Source organism: Rousettus aegyptiacus, unplaced genomic scaffold (genome assembly GCF_014176215.1).
Source record: "Rousettus aegyptiacus isolate mRouAeg1 unplaced genomic scaffold, mRouAeg1.p scaffold_m13_p_11, whole genome shotgun sequence".
NCBI classification, from domain to species: Eukaryota; Metazoa; Chordata; class Mammalia; order Chiroptera; family Pteropodidae; genus Rousettus; species Rousettus aegyptiacus.
This window is the reverse complement of record NW_023416286.1, coordinates 50,761,725-50,783,593: the sequence shown is the minus strand read 5'-3', so window position 1 is coordinate 50,783,593 and position 21,869 is coordinate 50,761,725. Positions and strand designations below refer to the sequence as shown.

Sequence of the window (21,869 nt, the reverse complement as noted above, 5' to 3'; positions counted from 1 at the left end):
GATTCTGCATAATGAAGTAGCTGGAAGACAGGAATAAAGATGGAAGGTATGAAAAAGGCTGGTTTGTTTGTTTTGCATTGGGCAAAGTGGAGCTCATTGATGATGGGCTTGTAGATTTTGACTAGTTTTATTTTTGAAAAGTCTAGTGAGAGATTAAAGCCAAGGGTGCTTAAGGCAGTAATTAAGATGAGATAAGGATGGTCTTTATGTGGGACATAGGGATATTTATCTCTGAATTGTACTGTTTGTTTTGACATTAGGTTTTAAAATTGACCTTGAAAAATTACTTCCATCTGAAACTGAGTCTTATCGTGAAGAGCAATGGAAATCATTTTAAAAAACTGTAAACCTAGAATGTTTATTAACCTAGAGAGATTAATAGAAATTTTATCATCTGATTTTTTCTTAGAATTTTTCTTTTACAAAGAAAGGGAGAGAAAACCAGACTCTACAAAGCAAAAATTAAATATTAAATGTGAAATTCAGTTTTGTCTTAGCCCATTTCAGGACTGAAGATATTTTATATCAAAATTATGTCAAATATCAAATATTTTATACCAAAGTAACATTTTAAATAAAAATATTTCAAGACCCAGGAAAAAGATAAAATTTTAAAAAATTATTTACAGCCATGATTATAGAATTGCATAGACACATTCAAGCTATTGAATTGAAGAAAAGAAATTCGAAGAGGAACTGTTAAAGTGTGTGCTTATTGGTTTTTTTACCTAAAATAAGAAATATTCATTTTGCTTCAGGACTCAGGTTAAAGACAAGCAGGAAGCCGCATAGCTGACTGGTAGGGTCACGAAGCCATTTCAGGCTTTTGTTTCCTTAAGAGGGAACCAGTGAGTTTAAACTGGCAGATATCCCATTCTCAGACAATCTGAACACCATGGAATTTCTCTGTTAAAAACATTGTCTGGCAGATTGAGTGAGCTGAGTGTCTTCAAACCAGAATTGAAGATGTTGTCTAAGGATGGAATGTGTAGACATGAATTCAGAGCAGAAGATAATTTAAAGTTTGAGGGCCCCAAAATATATACTTGGGGTAGAGGATCTATATTATTTTATTAAGTGTGAACCAAAAGAGAGCTTATCTTTTGAGCTACCCAAAAATTCAATCTTGTTTAAGATTCTTATAATTTCATAGTATTTCCCTCTTTTGGAAGGGACAGGGTATCAGTGGTTCTAAATCTTGGAGACACTCAGTAATGGGAGCATAGTATGTAGAAAGGCAAGAACAATCAGGAGAAGACAGAGTTTGATTTCAGCAATATGGTGTGCCATCCAAAGCATCTGAGAATAGCTATCAGTAGGCAGTTCTGATCTTAAGGGGGCTGCATCTCCCTAGGGAAGTTCTCGTTGAATATGTGCCTGATAAGATGATAGCTAGTTGTTATCCTAAGTTGGGGCTCTACATCATCAGGCTCTGCAGATTCTGAGTGAAGCTGGGTTGTCTTTGAAAGGGAGCCTTGTTATTCAGCGCTTGACATATCAAGGTAAATCATTGTGCTGGGCATTAGCACATGGACACGATCTTGGAATCATCTATGACCCAGGACAGAGCTTTCATTACATGGTGACTTCTGTCAGCCATAGATTTGATTAGACATGTGGGTCCACCTGGATAATGAACCAAGAACATCACTTCATGGTAACAATCTTCAGTTTTATTGTTAACTCTGAAACAAATCCTGGAAAGAATTATGATTTAAAATGTATATCCACTGAAAAGCTATTTATCATAATAAAATTACTTATTAGAGAAGTGTTATAAGGGAAATATAAAATGTAGAAAAATATAGCTTGATATGTAAAGAATAAATCTACTTTAAAGTATACGGTAATTTTTGTGTCATGTATATTTTGTATCTACTTTAATTTAAAAAATAAACATTTTTTCAATTTATTAGAAAAAAAATGCCCTAATAATTAGATGTGAACCCAAGAAATGGTCACTCAATACATAAGTTAGAAAAATTAAAGACGGTATAGTAAGGAAGTGAGAAATATTGTTGATTTTCTTGAGAAGAATTTAAATTATTTAAATTCATTTCCCTAGCTTTCATGTTGTACTATTTTTTTGCTCTGTTATGAGGGATATGGACCTACAGCTTGATTATAAAGATTTTAAAATCTAGCAATTTTTAAAGACTTTAATGCTTAAGAAAGTTTTTTTTTTTTTAAAGCTCTGGGGGAGTATGTTGAAATTGATTATACTCTTGTCTTGGAAAATCCTCACTCTTCCTTTGTTTCATTGTCATTGTATATGCAGTAAAAATAACTCTGGAAGCATGTTATAACAATTGATTCCGAGAATAAAACTTCTGCTAGGAGAGTTGTTTGGTGTGTAGGTGTGTGTGTGTGTGTGTGTGTGTGTGCGCGCGCTCGCGCGTGTGCATACGTAACACCTGCATGTAGTCCTTTGTCTCTCCCCAACCCTCCTCCCGCCACATTTTTAATGTGGCAAAACACATAACATAAAATTTACTAGATGAATTATTTTTAAGTGTAGAGTTCAGTAGTGTTAAATATATTCACATTGTTGTGACACAGATCTCCACAACTTTTTATCTTCAAAATATGATACCCTGTATTCATTAAACAACAACTCCCCCTTTCTTCCTCTCTCTAGCAACTGGTAACCACCGTTCCAAATTGTTTTTATGAATTTTACTAATTTAGACACCTCATATAAGTGGAATCACATATCGTTTAACTTTTTGTTACTAATTTATTTCATTTAGCATGTCCTCAATGCTCATCCATGTTGTAGCATGTGATAGGATTTCCTTCCTTTTCTTAAGGCTTAGTAATACTTCATTGCATACGTGTGTGTGTGTGTGTGTGTGTGTGTGTGTGTGTACATATACTACATTTTGTTTATCCAGTCATCCATCTGGTGACATTTAGGTTGCTTCCACTTCTTGGTCACTGTGAATTATGCTGCAATGGACATAGTATGGCAAAAAACTCTTTGAATCCTGATTTCAGCTTTTTCTGATAGGTACTCAGAAGTGAGATTGCTGGATTCTATAGAAGTTCTGTTTTTAATTTTTGATGATCCTCTATACTGTTTCCATAGTGTTTGCACCATTTTTCAATCCCAATAGAGTGAAAAGACCCCTAGCACTTCTTATTTTCTGAGTTTATTATTATTATTATTATTATTTTGGTAACCAGCCATTCTAATGGGTGTGAAGTGACAGCTTCTTGTGGTTTTGATATTTTTACTGTTGAGTTGTAAGAGTTCTTTATATTCTGGATATGAAGCCCTTATCAGATATATGATTTAGACGTATTTTCTACTATTCCATTAGTTGCCTTTTTACTCTGTTTGTTATATTCTTTGATGTACAAAAGTTTTTAAATTAGTTCACTTTGTCTATTTTTGCTTCTGTTGCCTGTGCTTTTGGTGCCACATCAAAGAAACCATTGCCAAGTCCAATGTCATGAAGCATCTATGTTTTCTTTTATGAGTTTTGTAGTTTTAGGTCTTATGTATAGGTCTTTAAACCATTTTCAGTCAATTTTTGTATATAGCGTAAGATGAGAGTCTAACTTCATTCTTTTGCATGTGTGTCTGATTATTTTTTGTGTTATTATTTCTGTTTTTGAAGCCTGTGTCATTAAGTATATTCGATCTGTATAAATTTTATGTCTACAAAAAAATTCTCTTTGTCGTAAACTGTGAAAATTAATAGAAAAGTTAAACTATATAGTCTTATTTAGCGTAAATTATGTTCCTTAGAAGCAGAGTCTGAGAGGGGGAGTCAGGAGCACACAATGATATATTGAGGGAGTGTTCACCAGGGAAAACATGAGGAAGTGAGAGAGTGAGGGAAGCAAAGTAGATTTTGCTCTGGGGTAAAAATCACACCATAGAGCTGTCTCTCCTTGAGTCAAGGGGCCATATTTTGTCCCCTTGTACCTAAATGATTAAGACTTATGGGATGGGGGGAGGTGGTAGGATCTTTCACTCCCTGAGAGATTGTGACTGGCAGGAAATTCTCCAGAGGAGAAAACAGCTTTGGACCCTTACAAGCCAATACTCTGAGCATCTGGGAATGGGTGCACCAGCCAGTAAAGAGGATCCAAACAGAGTATCAGAGTATCTACCTAATATATAGAACATTTGAGCTTTTCGATAGAAAGCATTCTTTAAATTGCAAGTAAAAGCTGATAGAATTGAAATACAATTCATCCTCACATTCAGATAAACATACATTCTTGCTTATAAATGATAAATTTTCTTTTCCTTCATAGAGAAAGTTGTAACATTTTTATTTCATTCTGTGATACAATTTTTCTTTTGGACAAGTAGGGCAATAAGTGACTCTAATTATGGCCAGAATGGGTCGAATCTATGACCAGAATCTACTCCATTCCTAGGCTTTTGAGGTCTACTCATGAAAGACAAAAAACATATCCACCAATATTCAATTTAAAATTCGTCAAGCAAAACAGGCATTATATCCTAATTTTCTTGTCTTGTTTTCTTGTTGATGCTACATGATGACAGCTGATTTAGCACTAGACAATAGGCTAAACAACGTCACAAGATAGATCCCTCTGATAAGCCCACCTGCGGAGGGAACCTGTTTTATGCTTTTATCTGATGTTTGCAACTTTCCTTGGCCTCGTCATATTAGAAAGCATCCTGAATGGTCTTTATGAGCCACATAATCTCACCTTAAAAGATTACTACATAATGCAGTTAACAAAAGTAGCAAACTAATTTCTTGAATGGCTGTGCTATTTTACATTTTCACCAGCAAGAGTGAGAGTTCCAGTTTTTCCACGTCCTCACCAGTATTTGATATTGTCACAAATTTTATTTTTATTTTAGCTCTTCTAAAATGTGTAGTGATATGACATCTTGCTTTTAATTTACATTTCTCTAATGGCTAGTGATCTTGAACATTTTCCCATGTTCCTATTTGTCATACATATATGTCACTAAAATGCCTCTTCATGTCTTTTTCACATTTTCTAATTGCACTGTTTGCTTTTTTTACTATTGAGTTTTGATTTCTTCAGATGTTCCAAATGTGATTTTTTTGTCAGATACGAGATTCATAGGGACTTTTCCTCAGGCTGTAACTTTTTGTTTTGTTCTCTTATTGGGGCCTTTTACACAGCAAAGTTTTCAGTTTTGACAAAGTCCAGTTTATCAATTTTTTTTTTTTTTTAATGAATTGTGTTTTGGTGTCAAGCCTAAGAATGCTAGGCCTAAAGATTTTCATGTACTTAAGGTGTTACAGTTTTATGCTTTAAATTAAGTCTGTGATTCATGTTGGGATCTTTTTTGTTTAAGGTGTGAGGTTTAAGTTAAGGTTCATTTTTACCCTTATAGATGTCCAACTGCTCCAGCATCATTTGTTGAAAAGCCTGTCTTCATTGACTTACTTTTGCATGTTTGCCCCAAACTAGTTGGCCGAATTTGTGGGCAACTGTTTCTAGGTTCTCTTTTCTGTTCCACTGATCTAAGTGTCCATTCTTCCATCAGTGCCACAAATAGACAATATTGAAGAAATAAGGGACAAAACAGACCTCTTTCCTCCAAAAGTAAAGGAGAAGTTGGTTGGTTTTTGTTACTCCTAATTATTTTCATTGCATGCTAGATTATTTTGTACTTGTTTATTTTTATCTGTAATATATTTCAAAAGATTTCTAGATTGTTGGCTGTGGGAGAGCTGTATCTTGAATTTAACTGTTTTTCCAATGTTATAATACTATCTTTGTCAATCAAATAAGTATGAAATGATTTTTAAAAATATTTTCTCTATATTAGTGATGCTCTGCATCTGTTGTTTAGTTTGAAAATATAACTTTCCTATGTATATTGTGTATATGGACTTGTTTTGAACAATATTCTGGACTATGAATTCTAATAGCAGAGTTATAAAGTATGTTGTTTTTCTATATAGATAATGGTTTTCAGCGTTAATTGATTTTTTCCCTCTTAAACAAAATTTAAAATAACAGCATACATTCATAGGTGTTCTAAAATAAGCCATCCTTTCATTCCACTGACAAACTGTACACTTCCTGAGTTCATTTTACTAATATTTATGTAGTCTGTTTGTATCTGTAGTTATAAATGAGATTGATCTGTAACTCCCCTTTTTGTGAAATCCTCATTTGGTTTCAATATCAAGTTTATGTTAATCTCTAAAAATGAGTTGAGGTAATTTTCATCTTTTTCTATTCCCTAGATTCATTTATTTTTTTATTCTTTCTTTTCTTTTAGATTTCCTTTATTTTTTAAAACTATGAATCGAATGCTTTGCTCATTAGTTGTAAGACCATGGTTTTTTCTAATACATACGTTGAAAGCTATGCATTTATTTCTGTTAGCTGTTTTAGTTTCATTTGTGAAATTTTGATGTAGACTTTCTTTCCTCAGTGGTTAGTTTTAAAAATCTATCATTTTTATTACATCTCCCTTAACCTGTGCTCTATTTAAAAATAGCTTTTTACATTTCTGAACATATTGGGAGGTGTGGTTCCACTTTTGTCATTGATATTAATTGTATTAAGAAAAAGCCTGGGTAATTTTTGTTCTTTGGCATTTGTTGAAATTTACTTTGCTTTGTGACCTAAGGTCTAGTTGATTTAATAAACTATCCATGAATTCTTGAAAAAATGTCCCTTCCTTGATAATTGGGTGCAACAATTGAAAATGAGTGTCTGCTGGGACCTCCATCCCAGAAATGCACACCAATGTTGCCTAGCTTAGACTCATGTACTTCCTCTTACGACCTTAACCACCTGCCTACCTAAGCTGTCCAGATAATCACCTGAGGTCTTAATGATTATTTTTCTAAGCGTTCCAGTGACAAAGTTCAATAAGTTTTGAGTAGACTATCTCAAAACTATGTTTCCTATAATTGTTATTCTTAGTGAGTATTTTATATATTGATAGCAGTACATATGCAAACATAGTTGATCCACCCATAATTAGACAAAAAAAGTTGCAGTACACAATATATTTTCAGAATATGAAATAAAATAAACGTTTAGACCATTTAAATTCAAATCAGGGAGAGTTATTGAAAAAGAAAGTATATTAAAAATCAATCTTTCATACATATATGGATTTGAAATCTAACCACCATAGTTTTTGATTTTCCAGATCATAAGGAAATTAATTTACAAACAACTCTCAGAGCTTCTTTCTGACAGCCTAAGAAGGTTGCTTCGTGAATCAGGTTGTCACCACAAACTCCTTAAACATTATTAAACATCTTTATTGAGTTAAAAATCAGAGGACCGTTGTGTTCATTAGATTATACTCAACATTCGACTGCATGTTAATTAGCACAGGATGCTCTGAGATGTCATTGGTTTTACTTTAACTTTTTCAGTGGTTCCCTGGGTACCTACTGACTAGCTAGGAAAGTCATGGAAGTCAAAGTATCTTGAGAATCAGACAATGAGTCAAACTTGGTGCAGTTTTCTGAACAGATTTGAAAGCAGAAGATATTTCCTGTCCAGCATTAATGAGCTCTCACCATGTGTATGTGACAGTGATTGTGGTTTTTAATCATTTATCATTATTTCAGAACTACTGCTGTCTCTTTGTGTTTAGGTCATTGGAAAGGGAGCATTTTGTGTGTGGTTATTTGATACTTCTAATATCACTCTTACAAATACTATGAAGAGTTTTACAAAAACATGATTCTAAAATATCGTCAAACAACAAAACAAAATTTCACAACACTGCTTCTCCTTATATGTATTAAATACGTGGCTATATAGAATCATCAAGTCTCATATTTTTTTTCTTGAGCTTTTATGGAACATTTATGACTACCGTAAAATTATCTCTTTGGTATTGGATGAGTATAGCTTCTCTCGACTTAGTTTTCTTTAGTTGCAAAATAGGGATGGTAATGCCTGGTGGCTATGAGAATAACACTTTGCAAAGCATCGAGTGAAACAGAAATGGAAATAGTGTTATCACAACCTGCTGTCCATTCAAATGGCTAGGGCACTTTGCCAAAGATGAAGTAGCAGTGCCCTTGCTGCATGATCTTTCCAGATATGTATAACCACCTTGTTGTGCATGCATAGTTATTTGCTTGCTTGAGACTTACATCACAAATATCTTAACAATCCAGGTTTATATGTTCTTTAAACACTTATAAACACTTCTCTGAACCTGTGTTTGTCAGCCACATTCTGGAATTTTTAGTGCTCTCACATTACTATTCTGCCAATAGTGAAATTTTAACTAAGTGGTAAATATATGAGTTAGTACAATTCCAGTACAGGTGTTTTGGGTGGTGACTATAGGAAATAGGAAATAGCATCTTGAAAGAAAGTTAATATTTCAAGTTTCAGGACAGAGAACTCAGTTTGTTAATCACTATGTTAATAAGACAGAGACTACAACAACAACAATTCTATTCATGGTTTTGAATTGTGAATAGAAAAATCTTCACTTCATTGCTCAATCTTTATCCTTAGGTCTCTTAAAATTCCTGTTACCAATTACTAGGAAAAGTGTTTAGCAATAAATTGGTGGAAAATGATTACTGTTTTATATAAACAATTTATTGTGTACCTGCCTTTTAAATAAACAATATATTTTATTGCATTAGATTAACAGAGTCATCAAGGATATGCAAAACCAATGTTGTTAGGGTGTGCTGACAGACTTAGAATGGCTTTCTGCCAAAATTTAACACATAATGTTTAATCAGCATTATTCAGTTAGACAAAGGATCTTAAGGTAGTGATAATACTTTTAGGAAGTTTGGCATAAATTTAAAGAAAAGGAAAACCTGGATTGTTAGATATTAAGCAAAATTACATATCTCTAATTCTGTTATTTATTTTATTACCATGCAATTTTGAGTAAGAAATTAACTCTCATTGCTTTTTCTCAGTGTATAAATAAAGCTTTGCATTTGTATGTCAAGCACAAAGAAGAATGAATGAGTTTCTGAATTGTGTGATGGGTAATAGAAAATCAAAGTTGTGTTCTGTAGTGCTACTATATTTGTTGTAATAATGGGTCTAGTGACTTTCTCACTGTGTTTCTTTCAGGTTGCTTTCAGCTATGTAATGTTTTTCGATCCCATGAAATGGAAATTGACCAGTGCTTGCTGGAGACCCTTCCCCTTGGCCAAAGGCAGCGTCTGGTGAAACGCATGCGCTGTGAACAAATCAAAGCCTACTATGAAAGAGAGAGGGCTTTTCAGAAGCAGGAAGGATTCCTGAAAAAACTGAAGCATGGGAAGAATCAGAAAGTCCATTTTAACCTTGCTGACATGATACAGGATGCAATTATCCATCACGATGACAAAGAAGGTATATGATATAAAGAAAAATCTTTTCTTATATAGTTTCTCATGTTTTTTGTTTGTTTGTTGTTTTTTGGTGGGGAGATGGGAGTTGTAGAATTTTTTTAACTATTAAGGGCTTTTTAAAAAACTGTCTGAAATATTTAAGAAAAAAAGTTCTTTTCAATGAACAATTAAAAGCCCTGTCTCATAGTAAAAACGAAAAAAAAGCAAAATTTTGGTAAAATTGTTGTATATGATTTTTTTAAGCTTACCTACCCGAAAAGCAAGTGATTTCCTTGAAAACTGGTCATTCAAATTTTTAATGAATCTTTTTTAAATGAATTTTTTCCTTTGAAGATAAGTATCTGTTGCAAAATTCATTATTATCTCATTCATTAATAGAAATAGTGGTAAAGTCAGTTCCTTCAAAATTCTCAGGATGTAAGAGTCAGTCAGTTTATCCCTTTAAATTTGTTGGCTTGTGGTATCAGATTTTATTAAAAATACTCAATCCAAATTTTAGTCATTTTTGCAAAACTGTAAAACTTCTCATCTTTTATCTGTTTATGTGTATGAAGTTTTCGGTTTTTGTTTTTTGGTTCTATATTCCAAAGTTCTAATGTGAGAGATACTTTGCAACTGTAGGTGTAAATATGGACGGTTTCAAGCAAATATAAATTTATTTCAATTGGCTCTACAACCTGTGGTTGAATTAATCTAAAACAGTCATGTGAAGAGTATAGACCCACAATCTATTAACCATATTTCAAAGTCAGAATCTCTGAAAACCAAGTTTTTTTGTAATTCATTTATTGGCAACACTCTTCTTGAGCTATTTATATTTTTAACCTGTTCAATCTGAAAAGATAATAAATTTAGTAACATACATGGTCTCAGAGCTTTGAAATAGAGATCGTGATTCTATGTCTAAGAAAACTGACAGCATATTATATACAATAATAGCTATAATAAGAAGACTAAAGTAGTTCTTTTAATGATTTTGTGTGGGCTTGTTAGTCAAACTAGAATACTCTGAAAAGTTCTGAGGTTTTTTTTTTTTTTTTTTTTTTTTTTAATGCAATGATAGTGGCAGAGAATCTCTGAGCAGAAAAGTACCTAAATGATAATCTAGACCAATCCTCTTATTTTACACATGAAGGAACTGAGATGCTCCAGTGTATCACATTCTGTGGAAGGCTCACCCAGTGTACTCTTACTTCTCATTTTATTATTCTCTTCTCACTTGTACCTCTTCACTTAATGGTTATATCCTCTGTGAAGCTATTAACGCATGGTGGGGCAGGGTCACTTCAGTCAAGTTCATTGCACCCTACTGCTCATCTCAGTACCTTCTAGTGGTGTTGAGGGAAAGAGTGAAGAGATTTCTCCAAGTTAACCAGACAGCGGTTGTAGAGGCAAGTCTAAATTGGAATGCAGGCAGATTTAAGCCCTACGCTGATTTAAAAGTAATGAAACAACCACAAATTTATTTGCAAAGTTATAAAATCTCTTATGTAAAATATATACATGACAAAACAATGCCTAAATTAAGGCTAAAAAGAAATTTAAAATATTAAAATAATAAACCCAGAGACCAAGAGGAAATGCTTATATATAAATAATACTATAATGTTTCCCCAATATATTAAGGCATTTTGGAAAACATTAAAGTCATGATTAACTTTGAGTTGGATTTTATTAGAGAAATTGCTTTTTGTGTGTTTGGTTTTTGAATATTACAGTGAAGAGAAAGAACAGGACAATAAATTTCCACATGTTTGGCATAATGACAAATATAAGGTATTCAAAAAAAATTAGGGACAATAGGAAGCAGAAGAAAACACACACACACACACGCACACACACACACTGTTCCTTGTACTTGCTATGCACAAAGAAACTACTAAATTTTTTCTATATGCTGTCTTATTTATTCTTCATGGCAGAAATAACAAAAAATTCTGAAGATTCTTATAGAAGAATGTCTTTAGATAGACAACTTGTATAACTTTATTACTAGTTATAAAGGACAAAGTTTCTATTACTAATGGAAGCAAAGAATTATGTTCAGTAGCTAAGGTCAGCATCAGCATCAAATGAGAAGAAATAGTTGAATCATTTTACAACTCAACAAAAGAGTCTGAATTTATAATCAGTTATTAAAATTTTAAGTACATTATCACAATGTAAATTAAAATATTTGTTTATAGATGGATCTTAGCTTGGCTGCCATAATAAACTACTATAGACTGGGCAGCTTAAACAACAGACATTTCTCATGGTTCCGGGGATTGAATAGTCCATGCTGCCAGATTTGGTTCTTAGGGCAGCATAAACATGGCCCTAAGCCATGCAAGCTTGAACATGGCCACCTTGTCACTGTATTCTCACACAGTAGGGAGAGGAAGCTCTGGTCTCTCTTCCCCTTTTTATGAGGGTATTAATGTTTTCACGGAGGCTTTGCCCCTATGATTTCATCTAGACCTAGTTACCTCCCACAGCCCCAACACCTAATATTGTCACATTGTGATTTAGGGCTTCAATGTATGATTTTGTGAAAGACAAATTTTAATAGATGGTATATTTATTCTATAGTTGGAGCTGACGCATGTATGAAATAATCATCATATCTATTACTTCTTTTGAGTCTCTCATCTACCTTGGGAAAATACCATATAAATACTGATATATCTTACTGTATCAGGGAAAGTATTAATTTCTTGCAAATTTAAGAAATTAAATTGCATTGAAAATGCAAGCAATCTCTCTAGAGGCATTATAACCTCATGTTTTACTTCTATTAGAACTGTATCAAGGAAAAGTTTTCATTTAGTCATGGAAGTCATATTTTCATTTATCTTTAAGCTACTCAAAATAGTCAAATGTACATGTTCATACAATTGAGACAGTAAAAAAAGAAATATTGCCATAGAACAAACTCTTTCCATTTAAGTAATTGTTTAAAACTTTGCAGATTTGCGTGGATATATTTTTTTCTCTTTTAATTGCAAATACTTTCACTGGCCTACTGAGTATAAATAATCAAATACACTATTCCAAAGGACAATATGCTAAGGTTCCTAGAATGTAATTTAGAAGCAATTCAGGATTTTTGTTTAACTTTATAAATGTTGCATCTTTATAAGTGTAAATTTAGTATCTTTGATGCTTTATTGTTCCCTTCTGTGAGATGGTGACATTTTAGTGTATTATATATCATTTTAATATGCTGCATCAATCTAAAATGTGTTCAACAGTTCTTTTCCATCTCAGGAAAATTCGTTCTAAATTTTTTTAGGGCTTTTAATTCAGCTCTCTTTGAATTATACCTTGTAAGAATAAAAGAGAAGGGGAAGGAGAGAGACAGATAGACTGGGAGAGTTTAAGACACAGAAATACAGGGAAAATTTAAGTGTCCTCTGTTAGAATTGCTACTACCAAATATCAATTTTAACTAATTAGCCCTCAATGTGTTTTTGTTAAAAATAACATAAATGGCAACGGAGTGACTTCATTATGCTAACAACACCACACTGTCACTCAAATTGATTTTTTAAAACCACTTTATTAAATTATGATTGAAATATAAACAGCTGTATATATTGAATATAATATAGCTTGATGTTTTGGAGAAAAGCATAAATCTGTGAAACTATCACCAGAACCAAGGCCATAACTTATCCATCACCTCCAAAAGTTTTCTTTTACCACCTTAATTTTTTAATTAAATTATTTTTCTTTTGTGCAAATAGAACTTAACATGTCAGTTCTCAAGCCAATTTCTAATAGTAAATAAGCTCAGCCATCAACTCCTGTAGTTGATTTGCCTCTATTGCCAAGAGGAATTTGGAATTCATTGAATTTGGAATTCTTTCTCCCTCTTGTCTAGTTGAGCTTTCTACCCATTGCCAAGGAGAGGGCCAAAGACAGGGACTGACATTCTTTATGCTCTGGTGTTTTCCTTCCTCTTGCTCTGATCAGTCCCCTATCTCCCCTCACCCTTCCACCTTTTTTTTTTTTACAATTTAAGATAATTTATTTGTTAATTTCCATGCCAAATTTCATTTATAGCTCAATTTTAACCTAAAATATCCCCAACAATATTAGACTTTGTTTCTTTCTCCTTGGAGGGCTAAGGTCTAATGTCCATGATCTAAGACTCTGATCCTAATTCTCTTCTCTTTCTACCCATTCTCTCTGGAAAGTCTCACCTTTTCCCATTGAATCCACCTCCATCCAGTCCAGTATTGCCAAATCATAGCCATACCTTTCTTCTGAGCGCTAGACACCCCCACTTTTGTGATAGCATTACATTTCTAACTCATTGTGTTCAAAATTGAATATCTAGCTCCATCTCTTCTGAAACCAAATTTTTTTCTTCCAGTCTCTATATCATATCAACCAAGTAAGTACCCAGCTCTGGTTCCCTAAATGCATTTATTATGAACATAATAGGGTGTGATGTGTGTTAAGTTCTCTACAAGGATAAATATTTCTAGAACACAAAACTTAGGAGTATTATACTTGACATGGAATCAATGTAGACCCTCTCCAAAAGAGTTAGATTCGACACATAAATGTCTTGTGTATTAGATAGTGGAGTCGTGAAGCAAATATAAAGCATCACCTTTATTTAAGGAAGAAAGAGGGGAAAAGAACGTTCTCAGTGAAAAGACAACAGTACACTGTTGCCTGCATCTTCCATGCTCTAGAGCATTATAAGGTTTGAGCAGAGTGAGAGAAATGACAGTTTTATCAGAACCACCCCTATCTGGTTAACTTCTCAATAATATGGCAATGGAAATCTTCAAAACTAAGATGTAAATTAATTCTTTCCTTTAATGTGGCAGAGGAGGGAGAGGATATGGGAAGATGTAGCTCAGATAAGATATTTAATGGGGCAGATAGAGGAACAAACGGACCACTTTCAAAATTTTAGAGAAAAGGGAGCTTTTCAACTACAGGCAATGTCTGCATCAGAGATCTGGAAGACTAGATGTGCACAGCTCGTGTACATGCTAAATCCACCAATCCCAGGCAGTTTTGAATTTCACCAAGCTACATTCACTGGACCATGATGCTTTCAATTAATAGGTAACAGCTGCTAGGTAATTAAAGGTTTCCATTTCAAAACCAATTATAGAATTATAAAGAGTTTGAAATAAGTGCATTTAAATTCTGAGGGATTCTGTATGAATTTAATGAGTGAATTTAATAGTTCACCAATACCAAATTCATATTCCTGAGAAGTATTAATTACTTTGACTGCCTGCTATGTAGTCACAACTTTACTAGGTACTATGAGAGTAATTGCAACAAAACAAAAAATGTGCTTCAAAACATTTATAATATCAATGGAAAACCACACTGCCCTTTCAAAACTAACTAGAAATTGATCTATTTAAAAAGAATTGCAGTAGATGAGGTGGGGATGAGATGAATCTGAAACTCTGTTCTGTGAGAAAATTTTAGAGTTTAGTTGGAGAAGAGAAAGGGAATTTTTGGCTGTGGACAACAGCTTGAGCATCACGATAGAAGCATTGCTGGAAGTTAGCATCAAGGGTTCTAAGTCTCAGCTGGAGTGATAAGGGCCATCCCTACCCTAATACTTAGAGCCGTGTGTCCCTGGCCAAGGTACGTTCTGTGCCTCACCTTCTTATCCTACATATAAGGTTAAAAGGCAGAGAGAGGTGAACCTTTCTCAAAAGTGGTTGTGAGGATTAGTTAGATAATACAGGCAAGGAACTTCATATGACATCTGTCATGTATTACTATGTGCGTAATAAATGTTAACTACCGTTATGATTTAAAAGGGCATTAAGAGATAGTATTGAAGCAGTTAAGAGTAGCTACCTAATAACTGACTGACATTTGATTCAGAGATAATAGCAGTTGGTTTTAATATCTAGGAATAAAAGTATAGCTTTTGGAATGTTTGGGGCAATCATATTATAAATTATAATGAAATAGGTAAAAAGACTGAAGATAGACACATAAGCTCAGGGCATTAATATAAACATGAGATAATGAGAAACAGAAACTGGATAGTACCTTTGGAAATAGAATGAAAGGGAACAATTTACATTACTAGCATAAAAATCACCAGCAATTAAAAAATTTCTTTTTTTGCTACAACAATATGTATAATAATACTACATGTATTATATGTACTATATATATATACACAGTGGTTCCCCTTTATCTGCAGTTTCACTTTTCTTGGTTTAAGCTACTACTGTGGTCAATTGCAGTTTGAAAAATATTAAATGGAAAATTTCACAAACAAATAATTCATAAGTTTTAAATTGCATGCCATCCTGAGTAGTGTGGTGAAATCTTGTGCAGTCCCGCTTTGTCATTCCTGGGGTGTGAATCATCCCTTTGTCCAGTGTATCCACACTGTGTAGGCTTCCCACCCATCAGTCACTTTAGAGTCATCTGTTTTATCAGATTGACTATCACACTAGTATACTGCTTGAGTTCAACTCACCCTTATTTTACTTAATAATGGTCTCAAAGTGCAAGAGTTGTGAAGCTAGCAATTTGGATATGCCAAAGAGAAACTTTAAAGTGCTTCCTTTAAGTGACAAGGTAAAAGTTCTGTTTAATAATGGAAGAAAAAAAATTATGCTGAGGTTGCTAAGATCTGTGGTAAGAATGAATAATTTACCTATGAAATTGCGGGGAAGGAAAAAGAAAATTCTGCTAGTTTTTCTGTCAAACTGCAAAGTTTATGGCCACAATGCATGATGAGTGCTTAGTTAAGATGGAAAAGGCTTTAAATTTGTGGCTGGAAGACACAAACAGAAAACACATTCTATTCACGTGTTACACCAGAAAGCATTCTGGATACACGAAGACTTCTGCAAGGGATCCCCTGACACGAATGGCCTTATTCACATAACTTTTATTACAATATATTGTTATAATTGTTCTATTTTATTAATAGTTATTGTTTTCAATATCTTATTGTGCTTAATTTATACATTAAACTTTATCACTGATAGACATGTATAGGAAAAAACATAGTATATATATAGGATTCAGTACTATCAATGGTTTCAGGCATCCCCTGGGGGCCTTGTTATGTATTCCCTGTGCATAAGGAGGGAACTACTGTATATACATATATGTATTACATATATATGTATAATTTTACATATATCCATAGTTATACACACACACATACACATGTGCGCCCACAAATATAAAGCAGAATATGTACCAGTCATCCCTCTAAACACTTTACATACATTTATATACTATTGAATCTCCAAAATAATCCCATGAGGTACTGTACTGGGTTAAATGGTAACCTTTCAAAATCCCCGTCCACCAGAACCTATGAATATCATCTTATTTGCAAACAGATGTAGTGAAGTTAAGATGATGTCATACTAGGTTTGAGTGGGACTTAAGCCAATGACTGGTGCCCTTATAAAGAAGTGGGAATTTGGACACAGAAACACACAAAGGGAAGATGGTTATGTTAATATGAAGACAGAGATTAGAGTGAAGCAGCTGCAAGCCTAGGAATTCCAGGGACCGCTGTCAGCCTTGTGATGTTAGGAGTGAGGCATGGAATGGCTTCTTCCTCAGAGACTCCAGAGGGAGTGTGGTGGCTCTGCTGGCACTTGGTTTCAGGCTTCTGGCCTTCAAAGCTGTGAACAAATAAATTTCTGTTGCTTTAACCCTCCCAGTCTGTGAAACATTGCAACTAATACGGGTTGATACAAATACTGCCTCAATTTTACAGATTAGGATACCAGTGTTGAAGGAAGTTCAATAAGATAAGAATGCTAATAAGGATTCAAACCCACATCTGTGTGAACTTAGAGTTCAAGATGTTAACTACTGCATTCTGTTGCTTTAATTTGCATGCATCTCTTAGGGTGACTCTGAGCTAGTCATATTTTCCTGTGTATAAATGAGAGCTTTACTCCACTTCCATCTCTTACATTTTGTCACTGAAATGTTAGAGCCAGTTGCTCTATCCTGACTATAACTGTTGTAGAAAGGTCATTCAAACAGCAGCATGAGGTCAAGATTGGAGCTAGCAGAGATCAGGCTGTGAGCAATGGAAAAATTCACAGATACAAGTATCCTTTCCTTCCATCTGATTCCCCCATTTCTGTGGATGGAACTTTTGACACTTAGATTTCCATCTGGTATGTAATTGTTTCTGAGGACATCTGCACATCTGATCCCTCCATTGCCACATTCCAGAATGCAAATAACTTGCCAGCCCAAAGCCATGGTTTGTGGTTGTGCAGAGGGGCCTGGGGCCAGGCCTACATCTCTAGGGGGCCCACTTCTGCCTTTAGCAAATCCCTCTGCTTTTAGCATTCTGCAGGTTGACTGTGTATTAAGCGCATAAGGGCCTGCCCCCTCCTCCTCTCACCTTGTCCTGGTCCCTTCTTCCTTCCCGCCCCCCCCCCTCCAGATTATCTCTCCCTTCCTTACAACCCCTCCCCACAATTTCCTCTCCTGCAGTTTTGTGGATTCAGGTTTCCAGAGAAAAGATGTATTTTTTGAACAAAGGTTTTAATGAATTCAGAGGATTGAATAATATTGTTAGAAGATACTGGGAAAGCATCTAGTCCAAAATGTTGAGTTTGGGACCTCTCTTCCAGAACCTTTTTAAAAGTGGTTTCAAGAGAATCCATTTCTTTACTTATCTTCGAGCCACTTTCCTTCTCTGATGACTGGGTAGGGATGGGGAGATGGTAATTTTCCTTATTAAGTCTGATCGCAGCTCACTCCCTGCCTCAGGTTAGCTGCTTTCTTTTGATCCCTGGTGATGCATGAGAGAGAGCATGAACTGATAGAAACGCATCTGGACTCTGGCCATCAGTGGTCTGCAGTTCCAAAGGTGGGAAACACACTTTCTTACCGCTGTGTCTGCTGGGTCTTTGCTTAAACTTTTCTTTCCGTCTAGAATATTCTTCTGTTTTCTCTTCCAAGTGAATCTCTCCTCTCACCAGTAGAACCTTCTCTGACATTCTCAGGGAAAACTAATTCCTTCCTCCACTGTGTTGCCATTGCTAATTCTTTGAGGTTGTAAGAATCATTTGTTTACGTGTTAGTGTCTTCCATTAGAATGTGTGCTATGCAAGAGAAGTATCATTTCCTGTTCGTTCGTTCTTTCTTTCTTTCTTTCTTTCTTTCTTTCTTTCTTTCTTTCTTTCTTTCTTTCTTTCTTTCTTTCTCTCTCTCTCTCTCTCTCTCTCTCTCTCTCTCTCTTTCTTTCTTTCTTTCTTTCTTTCTTTCTTTCTCAAACACTTATTGAACCGCTCCCATATTCCATGCACTATGCAAAGTGATGAATATATACAGAAAAAGAAGATATTCTGGGCAAAAAAAGAAAAGCTAGAGCAAAGGCACAGTAAGAAAGTATGTTTTCTTTTCCTGCCCTAGTGAACTTTATATTATTTCTATCTCTGTCCCTAACACAGAGCTTGTGTATTAGTCAAGGTTCTTGAGAGAAATAGAACTAATAGGACACATTCACACACGCGTGAGTTTTATATGTGCATGTCTGGAATAAGAGAGAGAGAGAGAGAGAGAGAGAGAGAGAGAGAATAATTAGCTTATATGATTGTGGGGGCTGGCAAGCCTTGAAATCTGGGGAGCAGGCTGGAGATTCAGGTAAGAGTTGATGTTGCAGGCTTGAGTCCAAAACCTGCAGGCAGGAAACTCAAGCAGGGCTTCTAGGCAGTCCTGGGGCAGAAATCTTTCTTCTGGAAACCTCGGTCTTTGTTCTTAAGGTACTTAACTGCAGGTAAAACCCAGTCACATTGTGGAGGTGATATGCTTTACTAAAAGTCAGATGATTGAAAAGTTAATCCATCTAAAAAAACACCTTCACAGCAACATAAACACTGATGTTTGACCAAGAAATTGGATATCATAGCCTAGTCATATTAACATAGAGTTAACCATCACTGACTTTCACTAGGTACTAATAAGAGATTTACTGAGTGTTCACGATGGTCCAAACACTGTTCTAAGTGCTTTAAATACACTAACTTCTTTCATTTTCATTATAACCCTGTGATTTCAGAACAGGTCTGAAAACAGGCTTAGATTAATTATACAACTTGTTCACAGTTTACTCAGCTAGTTGTGGTAGACTGGGATTAAAATCCAGGCAATCTAGCTCCAGAGGCTCTTGACAAATAAAAGTAAATCTGGATTTAAGTAACGAGACTCTATTTGAAAAGACTATTTCAGTAAGGGCAGTTGTGAGCACTCAGTCACGTAGTACTCTTAAAACTACTCTGGAGGTCATACAAGTCTCTGGAATTAATGATTAGATGAAGAACAAATAATTTTTCCTGATGATATTGCATGGTATTATTATACATGAAAGGTGAGGACATTTATTTACCTTATTGTTAAAACCATTATTTATTTACTTCAGCCTCCTCATATTCAGCGTATGTAATTCTACTTCTTTTAGTTGTTACAAATAGATTTTAATAGCACCTAGTGAGTGGTGATAAGCACATCAGCGATCAACACATTTCGTTCATTCATTCATTGAAAATTAAGGGCTAAGTGTGTATTGGGGATGCCGTGAGAAATAGAGCTCCGGCAGAAGAAGAGATGACTAGAGCGAATGAAAGCAGTCAGTATTTAACGTGTTAGGAGAAGGTAGGTAGGTGGGTGGCCTAGGCAGAGGAGTTGGTGTGGAGCGGGAGGTAAAGGGGACAAAGGAAATGGGCTCTAGGCTCTCCTTAGTCATGAAACTGAAGTCCCGGAAGAGTGTGATGTTCCAGAAGTGCGGGTACGTGGCTATGACCGGGTTGGGGGGGGGGGGGTTGGCCTAGGTCTTTGGAGACCTTGACACTATGCAGAGAGCTTGGGAGTTGCAATATAAGGGGGGGGGGGGCGTTGTATTCATCATACCAGAATGTATTCAGTTGTAGATGAGCACGCTAGATGGTTGTGAATCTCCATATTCCCAGTATGGATACTGCTGCCCTTTTCCTCCCCCTAGCCAAGGATTTAAATAAAGCCTTTTCTGATTCAAGAACACAAAGGTAGAAACCATTCTTTTAGATGTTGCTCCTTACTTTATTTTTATCACTTTTTTTTTACATGAATATAAGAAAATGTGTATAAGGGAGATATTGGATTTAACCACCTCTTTTTTTGCTTTTTTAATTTTAACTCTGTAGTTCTTAGTTTTTAGAGAAGAGGAAGGCTGGGTGTGGGTTGTGGTATCTCCAAAGAAATACTGTCTGATGATTGTACAGTCTCACTCTATGTCAGTTTCTTCTCCTTACGATGTTTTTTTCTTGGGCCTGCTCTCTTCTGACTAAGGTGAGTGTCTAATAAGAATTAATGGTAGAACATGAAATCTGTGATTTCTACTCTGCACACTCTTAAGTTTTGATTTCATTGAAACAGAAAAAGAACAAACATTTTAGTTCACTGTATTAATGTCGCAGCTAAGGGCTCCGATCCATCAAATTTCAGACAATATTCCTATTGCTGGTTTAAACCAAGAGTTTTCTGATTCATTGTGCTCAGAACAGTCTATGAAAAAAAAAATGACTTGTAATTTTCATAGGAAAAAGGCACAATCTGTCAGAGGCTCAGACTGCTGCTTAGGGCACCAGGCGGCAGCACAGCAATCTGTAGATCACATTTGCCTTTGACAGTATGACTGTAATACATGCCAAAGAAAAACGTTTTACAGGGAAAATGTCGATTTGCCATTTATAAGATCAAGGAAGTCGTTTAGTGCATGCAAGAGTGGACAGAACAGACTATATTATCAGAATGTTTTCTGAGATTTTTCAATACACAGAAAATTTCTAGGAAATAGAAATTTACAAATACTTTTTTGTAAAGCAACATATTGGTCACAAGGTTCAAAGTCACCCTCTAAACCCACTCTCTCTGGCCTTCTCAAGATCCTCATTCTTTCAGTTGCCCTCTTCATCGTCCACAACACAATATCATTTCCATGGGAAAAAAATGCTGTAATATTTTTCAAAGTAGAAACAAAACTAAGCCAAACCACTTTCCTTTCACTTCATTAAAAACAAAACAAAAACAAACCTTGGAAGAAGTTGTTTATACACACTGTGTCCTATTTCTCTCCTCCAGTGCCTCTTTAGAAACACTTCTGAAAAATAAAATAAATAAAATAAAATAAAAACACTTCTGTTAGGCTTTCTCCCACTGATTCCACCAAACCTGCTACCTCCTCTTATCAAGGATCTCCTTGTTGCCAAGTTCTTAGGATATTTCTTCGTCCCCATCACTGTCAACTAGAAGAAGCATGTGACATCTTTGATCACTTGACTTATGGACCTGTTCCCGCTCCTTGGTTCCATATCTACCTCACTGATTCTTCATTCTTTTTTTTTTTTTTTGTTACAGGATAATCCTCAGCTTTTCAAACTTTGAGCACCATCGCATCCCGAATCCTGTGAGCTCTTCTCTATCTATCCTCCTTCTCTATTATCTTTCTTCTCTAGAAATCACTTCCCATGCCATGCGTATACTGCAGACCACAATTTTTATTTCCACTCAAGACCTCTTTCCTGGATCTCT

The 21,869-nt window shown here is 35.0% G+C and overlaps 1 protein-coding gene across 6 annotated transcripts in view; it reads left to right on the top strand.

Moving 5' to 3' along the window:
• Window positions 1-21,869, top strand: part of MYO16 (myosin XVI) — a 499,709-nt gene that overhangs the window by 119,295 nt on the left and 358,545 nt on the right. For all 6 annotated transcript variants that reach the window (XM_016145252.2, XM_016145250.2, XM_016145255.2 and 3 more), the window contains one exon: window positions 9,061-9,324. In XM_016145252.2, the coding sequence (XP_016000738.2) occupies window positions 9,061-9,324 (264 nt within the window). The remainder of the gene's footprint in view (window positions 1-9,060; window positions 9,325-21,869) is intronic.